Genomic DNA, 10,108 nt, shown 5'->3' on the forward strand with positions numbered 1-10,108 from the left:
ACGTCATAAAATCACGGTGCCAGAGAGCTGGCCTGTTAAGCAGGCAGAATGCATCTGAAGGCAAGAGATCGGGGGGCCTCCTCCAGGTGCTGGGGAAAGGCCAGGCCGAGTTGGGGATGCATGCCATCGGGGGGTGGTTGACAGAATGGTCTCCCAGGCAGCCACAAGGAAAAAGAGGCCTCCCACGGGAGGCTGGGGCAGCCTCAGGTCCCAGACAGCCCTTCCCCCTCAGGAAGTCTAGGAAGAAAGCCAGCTAGCGCAGGCTGCAGCCTCTGAGGCCTGTGCCAGGGGTGGCTGGCTCAGGGGCAGCAGGAAGCTTTGGGCCCAGGCCAGTTCGTCTATAATTGTCCTTTCCCATGCAGAGGACTGTTGAACAGAGAGGTAAACCGAGGCAGGGAGTGGCCTGGGTGGGCCCCCACCAAAGGCCGAAGGAAGAAGAGTGCCCAAGAGTTCAGCCTCGCCCGATGCCACGGTCCAGCATCAGCCCTGAAGTGTGGATAACCAAGAGGCAGCAGGTCTGGAATATTGGGGCGCATCACAGGGTGTGCTAGGCCATCGCTCTGCTGCAGACATGGGCCGGCCAGCGGTGGCTTTGTTTGCTCAGGCGGCCCTCCTGACCCCCAGGAGGGCGGCGGTGGAAGGGCCTGGGACAGGGGACAGCAGGAGGCCGCGGGTCATCCACAGGGCGATCGTGGAGGGTGGACCAGGCGAGGGGGCCTCTTCCTTCCTTCCTTCAGTACCCACAGAACCAGAGGGCGCTAGTCGCCCGCGTTGCTTTAGCAGCTGGAACTCTTTCTCTGCATTAATCTCCATAAGTGCCGAGAGAGCACCGAGTCCATTATGCTAAAATATGAATGGAGAATTAACTAAAATGTTTGAATACAATTAGGTTAGAAAAAGTGGCTCCTTATTAGCCCATCATTAGCTGAGGCAATGCAGAGAGGTTGGGAGAGTGCCCCCTCTCCCCTCTTGCCCAGTCTGACTGTTTAGGCGGCCCCAGGGCCAATTAAACCTCCGCCTTCACCGCTGCCATCTGGCCAGGGACCCCCTCCTCCAAGTGGCCCAGAGAGAAAGTGGGGGCAGGACGACTGAGGCAGGGCATCTGCTCATAGCGACCGACCGGTCCCATCTGAGGTCCCAGGCCCCTGAGGTCTGTGCCAATGCCCTTCCACCCCCACCGCCACCCCCAACCTAGACCAGCGGGTGCAGAGGCTGCTGGAAAACCCCTGTGAGAGCACAGGTCAGAGTGCACCAGGGCCAACTCCTTTGTTTCACCGAGGAAGAGAACAAGACCAGCAGAAAGCGAGTCCTCCACACTCTGGGAGGAGTGATAGCGCCCGGGCCTGAACTCCCAGCTCGAGGCCCCCAGCAGCGGCCAGGGGGGTTTCAGACCCAAAGCTTGGGGATCTGGCCCAGAGGATGCCCTCGGAGAGTTTGCCAAAGGCTCTGGCTGTTGGGCTCTGAATGATGCCGCCCCCTTTCTGCTCCCCAGCCCGTGGTTTTATAGGCAGCACCTGGGCTCCCAGCAGAACCAGGGACGCCCTGACCCCCACCCCCTGGAGGAGGGAGGAGCCTCGTGCGGATCTGCTGCTCAGAGAGCTCTGGTCATTGCCCAGGAGGGGCCCAAACCAGTGGTCACTGGCATGTTGGCAGCCCTGGCCCCATCTCCCTGCCTCCCAACAGTATGAGCTGTTTTAGGCAGAGAAAATACCAGAGTCAGACAGTGGGGAGAAGGGCACCCCAGGACTGCCCCGCCCCCAGTCAAGGGCAGGAACGCAGGAGAGGGGCAGGGAGGGTGTGAGCTGTGAGTGAGGGCAGCAGGCAGAGTGAGTTAGTAGGGGTCACTGGGAGCCTGAGGATTTGCAAAGGAGAGTGGCAGGGAGTAGGCGGAAGGTGGAGACACAGGCCCCCACGGCAGAGGCCACACCATCAGCTGCCACAGCCAGCCAAGCCTGCTCGCTGGGGTCAGTGGAACCGGAGAGGGCGGTGCAGGCAGGTGTCCCACACAGTGCGGTGGGCGTGGAGCTGGGGCCAAAGGCCAAGTGGTCCCTTGGGGCTAACCTGACTGCTCAGGCTGGACCTAGGTGGCCAGTCAGGCCCATTGCCCTGGTAACCAAAGCCTTTTCCGTGGGCCTCTCCCTGGGGTCTGGCTGAAGCCCTCCCGCTGGGCACAGCACTGGCATTAGCAGGGAGGTGTTTGATTCCTGCAGCCCCAGGCTAGGGGGTGTGTGACGTCATTCGGGGGACACTGTGGGGTAGGTTACTCAGCAACATCACCAGCCCCTGGGAACGACTGGAAATGCAGACGCTCACCTCCTGCCCCAGTCCACACTGTGGGCACTTCTAGGTGGGGCTCAGGCATCTGTGTTCTAATATGTTCTCTGGGAAGTTCTTTTGCACACAGAGATTTGAAAAGCTCTGGTATGGACCATCCGGGACCCCAGATCTGGGAAAGAGGAATATGGGATGACCTGAGCCCCTCTTCGGGGATCTCTGAGTACCCGTCATCCGCTGGAAAGGTAACACACACTATTGCAATCCGTGCACATACTCTCATGTGCCAACAGGAGCACGGCAGAATGTCCCCAGCATGGGGATGCGGCGTGAGAGTAACGAGAGCGTTTAGCTTCGAGCAGGCGTGTCAGGAGTTCTCAGAGGCTGTGAGAGTCTGCACGTGCTGGTTAGTGGTGGAGGAGCTCCTGGGTTGTTTGGGGGTGAGCGTGTACGTGTGGACACTTCAGCCTACAGACCAGGTGAGCCCACAAGGCCTCCCACCTTCTCCTCACCCCCTAACACGTCTGGAGCGTGCAGTGCAGGTTGTCGCAGAGAGCGGACCCAGGCAATCCAGACTGACCAGCTGGAGACGCCTGCGCCCCCGAGAGAGATGGTCTCTCGATGCCAAACACCAGAGCTCGCACCATGGGGCCAGCAGACAGCCACCCATCTAGGGCCTCAGGATGACCTCCCACACGGTGGCTCAGTGGGTCCCCCTTGGGTGGGTCCCCGAGCCCCCGTCGCTCAGACAGCCCCACATCCACAGGGCAGTGTCTGCGGAGTTGTGTTTTGGGGGGGGAGTGCGGGATAAGGAAGAAAGGCTCAGCCCAGTGGTCCCCAGTCTGAAGCCCACGCCCTCAGCAGCCCGAGAAGGCAGCCACATGGGGGTTCTTAGGTTCTTTTCAGTATTTCTAAAAGCTTAAAAACGTCACACACATGCCTGTGTTAAGAGCCCACAGATGCACTGAGTGGCAACATGTTTTTTGTTTTGTTTTGCTTGTGTGTTGTTGTTTTTGCCATCATCCAGTGTGAAACCTTCTGTGGCTTAGCAGCTCTGATTAGCAATTACATGTGCCTTTGATTAGCAAAAACTGAAACAAGTCATTATTGAAGTGCTCTTAACTTCAAAGACGGCCTTTTATAATGTGGGGTTTGTTGGCGATGATAAGGGGGGCCCTTGGGGATCAGCAGGTTGGGAACCACTGCGCAGAGACATCAGAGGGTGTAACTGAGGTCCCACTGCCCTGACCCAGATTCCAATGACCTCAGAACCCCCCGTCCGGGGGACATGTCGGCCGAACAGGCGCCAAGGACCCAGCGGGGGTCAGGACCAGGAAGGCTTCCCAGAGACCGGCTCTCAAAGAGAAGGGCCCAACTCGCTCCCAAATCCTGGGTTTCGGGGAGAAGCTTATGGCTAACGCAGGCCTTGCATTCCCAAGTCCTGCTGTTTGTAGCGATGACGTGGCCACCGCGATTACTTGACTATTAATGAGTCTGTTCAATTATTCATTGTTACATTTTTGAAACAAATCCGTCCCCTCACTGCTCCTCTCATCCTGCGCACTTGATCAAAGTCTCCCCTTCAGACAAAAGGAGACGGAGAGATGTGCAGCTCTAATCATCGAACCGTGTGTGACCCGGGAGAAGGAGCAGGAGTGGGAAGAGGCAGCGGGGGGCTGGGGAGCTCGGGCGTGGGAAGCCTTGCAAGAGAAGGTGGGTCCTTCAAGAGGTGTCTGAGGGAGGGGGTGCTGAGACCCCAGGGACCCTCACCCCTTCGCCCCGAGAGGAGAGAACCAATGAGCTGTGGAGAGGCAGCAAAGAGGAGGTCCCCAAACCCATGAGGCGGGCCTGGGGGCAGGCAGGGCCTGACCACCCCCAGGCCACACCCTGGAACCCGCAATCCCAGACGCAGTACCTGGCGCCGCGCTGGCTGAGCTGCCGGAAGCAATTACATCGTCCAGCATTAGATCTAAAAGAACGAAACACGACATGGGTCACTGGCCGGACCTGGCGGGCTGGGCAGGGCCCCCTCATAGCTCGCTCCCCCTCGGCTCCGGCCCTCAGTCCGCCTACGAACGGGGTGTGCCTAGCGTGGGTGGGCTGGTCCTCAGTGTCCAGCCGCAAGCTCGGGGCGCAGAGCACTTGAGGAAAAGGGAGCTATTCAGCCAACTCGACAGGGTCACGGGGACAGGGAATGGGGCACGGGGCGGGGCAGGCAGCCTGTCATCAGAACAGATGTCCACGCCTACCTGTGCCCCGGCCTCAGCTGCACCTGAGGCGGCTCCAGACCCCAGAAGGGGAGCCAGCTGGTCAGGCAGGGCCACAAGTGCCTCCTGCCAAAAAGAATTCCGTCTGCAGATGCCCTGCCGAGAAGGCAGACGGCAAGGAGGGGAGCGGGGATGGAGCAGGGGTGGGAGCATGGCTGCTGGGGGCGAGGCGCCTGCTCAGCTTCAGACACAGAGCGAGCCAAGATGGGGCCCCTACCCCAGGGCTGAGCGGTTCGCCCGGGACACAGGTGTGGAGGCTGTGGGACGGGGACAACTGCACCACCTGTGCTGCCCAGAGGCCAGTCTCCCCTCCACGCCTGCCTGAGGGCCCCGCCTCTCCCAGGGCACACGGGCTCTGCCCCACCCGCACCCATCTGGTGGTACTCACATGTCAACACACCAAAGAGCAAACTCACTGCACACATCTTATCGGCGGAAGGAAGACGGTGTGAAAAGGAGGAGAGAGAAAGGGAAACCCGCCGACCAGACAGAGACAGACACACAAAGACTTAGAGAAACCCACACACAGAGACACTCAGAGAAACGTGGGCAGTGACAGGAAGAGACTCGTGGGGATGACTGGGTACCAGACAGGCAGGCAGGAGCCCCGAAGACAGGTGCAGGCGCACCTGGAGACTCCGAGAAGCAAAGGGACTCCTCCCCCTGTCACCTCTCGTCCGTCCTCCCTGCAATCTGTGTGTCTTTTCCCTTAGTCCAGCGGTTCTCAACCTGTGGTCACGACCCCCTTGGTGGTCGAACGACCCTTTCACAGGGGTCGCCTAAGACCATCCTGCATATCAGATGTTTATATGACGATTCATAACAGTAGCAACATTACAGTTATGACGCAGCAACGAAAATAATTTTCTGGTTGGGTCACAACATGAGGAGCTGTATTGAAAGGGCCAGAAGGTTGAGAGCCACTGTTTGGTCTCATGGCAGAAGAGCGTGGGGAGGGGCGGGGAGGGGCCTCACCCAGCCAGTGCCAAGAAAGACTGGAGATCACAGGTGAGGGGGCTGAAGGCTCTAAGGCCACAGAGTCATGTGCTCAGAGTTCCTGTGACCCCCAGACCTTCTCTGGGCCAGGAGGAGATTTTTTTTTTTTTTTACAGCTTGTCTGAAAACTGACCGTGGGGAAGGCAGGGGTCCCCTCTCACTGCTGTCCATTGGCAACCTCTGTCGAGACCGTGCTCAGCAGCTAGACACTAGGCGGGCACAGGTTCAAGACGCTTGCGTGCCAGCCCTGGGCCGGGCAAGGCTGGCACCTGGGCCAACCCCTGGGTCTCTGGACAGCGGCCCCGGACAACGGAGCATGATTCTCATCCCATGAGGCTCCTCTGAGAGTCGAGCTGGGAGAGGCGGTGCATGACTCCCCTGGAATCATTGCCGGAGTATAACGCTGAGCCCTGGGGAGCCCCGCAGGGTGGGGGTGGCTCCCCTCCCCCACGGGGCCGAACTGGTGTGCTTCATGCTGGCTCTAAAGGCTGACATGCTCTGGTGGGGGAGGAGGTGAGGACGGGGGTGGGAGCAGCTCCTCCCGGCCCCCAGCCCCAGCCCCTGGCCCCCGACAGTCGCAAGGCCAAGGTCAAGCACGACTCAGAGAGAGGTGGAAAGACTACCGACCAGCCATCTGCTTCTCCTTACTCCTTCTCTTTTTCTCCAGCCTCCGCAGACGCTTCTCCTCCCGCCGCCGGGCCTCCTCCTCCTCCTGGTGCTGCCGACACTTGTGGAAGTTCTCCACCACCACGCCCACAAACATGTTCAGGACAAAGAAGGCCACAATGAGCAGGAACGAGATGAAGTACAGGAGCATCCAGGGGTTGTGGTTCATGATGGGCTGGCAGGGAGCAGGAAGGACAGGAGGAGCCATCAGCCCCGGGGGACTGTCTCAGGTGCTGCCCCATCACCCGAGTCCTTTAAGACGGGGCCCACAAACTCTGTGAGCTACAGGGACCCAGCAAGGGATAGAAACAACCCGTGTGGGTTCAGTGTTCGGCAGTAGGGAGGGGTGGGGACGGTGGCAAAGTGGAGAGTGGCTCTATCGAAAGGGGAAGCTGCGTCTTTGCAGTTCGCCAATTTTTAAATGCTCACCACTAATTCAAAGTATTTAAATGTGTTGCAAAGCCAGTAAGACATGCCTGGGTTTGGCCTGCAGGCTGCCTGTCACAGCCTCTGCCGTGAGAGGCAATGTCTCTTCGATGGCATTTTCCCAGCCTGCCTTGCCCTCCTTCTCTCTAGTGTTGGCACCTGTCATGCCTGGAGTCGGCCCATGCTGAGTGCCCTCAGCCCCAACACGGGTCCTGCCCGCCTCGAACCTACCTGCTGGTCCACACCCACGGCATCCAGCCCATCGTACATGATGTCCACCCAGCCGTCCTTGGAGGCCAGCACGAACAGGGACATCAGGGCCTAGGGGGAGGGGGAGAAGGAGAGGAGACCATCGGAAATCTAGGATGTGTGGCCAAACCACCCACTACTTGTCCTCAAAGCACCTCCTGGCAGCAGCTTGGGGGACCCCAGCCCCTCCAAGGTCAGGCTGGGGTGTCACACTCCAGGCCCCTGGAGGGCTCCAAAGCTGGAATGAAACCAGAAGAGCCGTGGGACGTGATCAGACCCTCTGAACTTCAGAAACCAAAACCGGGGTGGGCCGGGGAAACACACCCGCAAAACCGAGGGAAGTACTTCTGTTTGTACATCTCCCTGTTTCTGGGAACGCGGAGTGAGAAAGGGAATCGTCTTGACACTGTGCCTGCACCCTGAGGCGGAAACATACAGCTCGTCTCACTGCATCCTTCCTGTGGCCTCCAAGGGAGACACCGCTAGGACCTGTTCACCGGCTGAGGAGACAGGCTCTGGCAAGGCCATTACCCTGCAGGCATCATTAAGCCGGACTTGCGTCCTCTGGGGACTCCTGCCACCACTCCCACCTGCACCTCACAGCCTGGGGCTCACCTGGCCGAGGTTGTCAAAGTTGTACTTGTGCCGGACCCACCGGTAACTGGCTTCGGCACAGTCAGACTTGTTGGTGATGTTCCTGGTGTCCTCACCCTGGCACACGAAGAACTTCCCTTTGAAGAGCTGGACACACATGTACCCGGAGACAGGGAGAAGTGAGCTGTGACCACCGGACGCCCAGAACTCCCAGCCCGCCTCTCCCAGCAGCCCTGGGGCCTAACAGCTCTGCGCGCATCCTGGGTGAGCGTAGGGGGCTCAGCCCTGGGATCAGCGGAGTCAGGGAACCTCCCCTGAAGGCACCCCTTCCTCTGGGCTCCTCGGAGCAGAGCACTAGAGAGGGGAGGGAAGGGTGGCTACTGAACAAAGGGTTAAAGGATGGGAAGAGCCACTCCTACAAAGGGCTGGGGGGCTGGTTCTCCAAGTGGGGTCCCTGGACCAGCAGCATCATCTGGGAATGTGCTATAATTACCAATTCTCAGGTCCACCCAGACCCACTGAATCAGGCAGTCTGGGAGAGGGGCCAAGTGATCTGGTTTAATGGTGAGGGTGGGCTAGGTGTCATTGACCCCACTTTACAGATGAGGAAAACAGAGGCTCAGAAAAGTAAATTCCCTCATTAAGGTTGTATAACCTTATACGACCAGAAAGGGGGCTCAAGCTCAGGTCTGTGTGGCTGGACAGCTCACCCTCACTCCAGAACAGACCAGGCTATGGCTGTGGGTGAGGAAGGGATTTGAGGCACGAGGACCAGGGGGCCTGGGCAGCAGCTCAGGACAGACCTAAATCCCCTGGAAGAGCCCCAGACAGGGCTCAACCATGGCTTCCTCTCCTCCTCCAAGCAGGCTGGCGAGAGAGGGAAGGGAAGGGGCACTGCTCGTGCGGGGAAGCACCACACAGCCTTGGCAACTGTACCTGAGCTGGGTCCCCGGGGCTAGAGAATTCCAGGAAACCGGGAAGAGCCCCCTCCCTTCCCCAGGGCAGAGAAGACATCCAGAAAGTCAAAGGAAAGGAGGGAGACAGGGGTAGCCACTCAGGAGCTCCCCTGCTGCCCCAACCGCCAGCTGTCTACCCTGCAGCTGAAACAGCTGGAGCCAGGGGCTCGGGAAGACAGGGCGGAGGGGCTCCCAGAGGCGCCTGCGGAATCCTATAGGCAGCTCCCGCTCTGTTTCCTCCAAAGCCAAGTTCCCTCCCTGGGCCAGAGGCCAAGTTTCCCCTGCAGCCCCCACTTCCTGCCTCGTCTGGGGTCTGCACCCGCCTGCCTGCCAGCACGCCGCTAACCTGGCCCAGCTGCCTGGGCCCTGGATCCCCAGGCCTGGCCTGCAGCCCACCCCACTCCAGCAGGGAAGGCAGGGAGGGGATCCCGGAGCAGACCGTGGGCCTGTGCCAGCATCTGCACTCCGAGTGCAGTGCACGAAGGGGGTGGAACAGCAGCCTGCAGCTGTCACAGGTCAGAAGCCTCTCTGAGGCCCTCGTCCCCTTCGGGCCCCCTTCCAGGCTCCCAGTTCTCTGCAAAGTGCCCAGGCGGCCAAGAGGCCCGAGGCCCGAGGCCTGGAGGAAAGCATCCCTGCTTCTTCCTTTCTGGAATAAAGGTGGCGCCCGCTTGGGCCTCGCCATCCAAGGACCCAGAGGAGAGCCACTCCTCAGGCTTCGGCTGACAGCTGCCCCTGCCCCGACCCCCACACACCTGCACCCCCAGGATGCCAAAAATGATGAAGAAGGCACAGCAGATGACCACGATGTTGCCGATGGGCTTCAGCGAGGACATCAGCGTCTCCACCACCAGCTTCAGGCCCTGTGCCCGGCTGATCACCCTGGAGAGGGAAGGGATGAGAGGGGTTCCCCCAGCTCGGACACTCCCCTGTCCCTTGCCCTGCTGCCCCGCCTCCCGATCTTGGCTCCTTGGTCCCCTGGGCTCAGGATGAGGGAAGAGGTTGGCTTTCTGGGCTGGCTGGGCAGAGCGGTCCTCTTTTCCTGGGACCCTTGCCACCGGGATGCCCACCCACCATCTCTCAAAACAGGAAGCCGACGCTCCCGCTCTCATTTCCCCTCCCGGGATGTCAGTGACGACCTGGGGGAGCTAGGTGGGGACTCAACTCAAGAAGGGTGTTCCCCAGGGATGCAGTGTGTTGCCAGGACAGGGACATACACTCGTGAGGAGCAGGCAGGGGGCGGGCAGGGAGGGAAAGGGGTGTGGCTTGTCACTGCTTGGGAAGCATCACTAGTCAGTCAGTATAGTCCCCATCCGTGTCCCCAGCCACGGACAGTTCGACTCTGGCCTGGGGATGGGAGGTTACTGCCTCTGAGAGGGACATGAAGGTGGAGAAAGCAAGGAAAGGCTTCACCAGGGAGGGCAGAGTGTCCCCCTTGAAGGTATCACCCAGGGCCCTTTGTACTGTGCCCTGCACAGGGCCAGGGCACAGCCGCTCTGAGCAGTATGTCCTCTAGGGAGTGTCCCTGAGGGAGGTGCCCAAGGACAGGAGCTCCTCAGCCTGTAGTTTCAGCCGAATGATGGCGGGGTTCTCTGTGGGGGTCACAAGCAGGAAGCCAGGGCAGGCGAGGTTCTCGCTCCAGGGTGGGGGTGGCCCCGAGGAGGCACCTGGCGGGGGCTCACC

General features: G+C 60.1%; 1 protein-coding gene across 1 annotated transcript in view; it reads right to left on the bottom strand.

Annotated features, from left to right (window-relative positions):
- Positions 1-10,108, bottom strand: part of CACNA1G (calcium voltage-gated channel subunit alpha1 G) — a 65,070-nt gene that overhangs the window by 18,992 nt on the left and 35,970 nt on the right. Inside the window, exons 20-24 of the mRNA XM_015570770.1 lie at positions 9,181-9,564; positions 7,494-7,619; positions 6,861-6,950; positions 6,186-6,378; positions 4,190-4,243 (exon numbers count right to left, since the gene is read on the bottom strand). Of these exons, the coding sequence (XP_015426256.1) occupies positions 4,190-4,243; positions 6,186-6,378; positions 6,861-6,950; positions 7,494-7,619; positions 9,181-9,564 (847 nt within the window). The remainder of the gene's footprint in view (positions 1-4,189; positions 4,244-6,185; positions 6,379-6,860; positions 6,951-7,493; positions 7,620-9,180; positions 9,565-10,108) is intronic.

Source organism: Myotis davidii, unplaced genomic scaffold (genome assembly GCF_000327345.1).
Source record: "Myotis davidii unplaced genomic scaffold, ASM32734v1 scaffold327, whole genome shotgun sequence".
Taxonomy (NCBI): Eukaryota; Metazoa; Chordata; class Mammalia; order Chiroptera; family Vespertilionidae; genus Myotis; species Myotis davidii.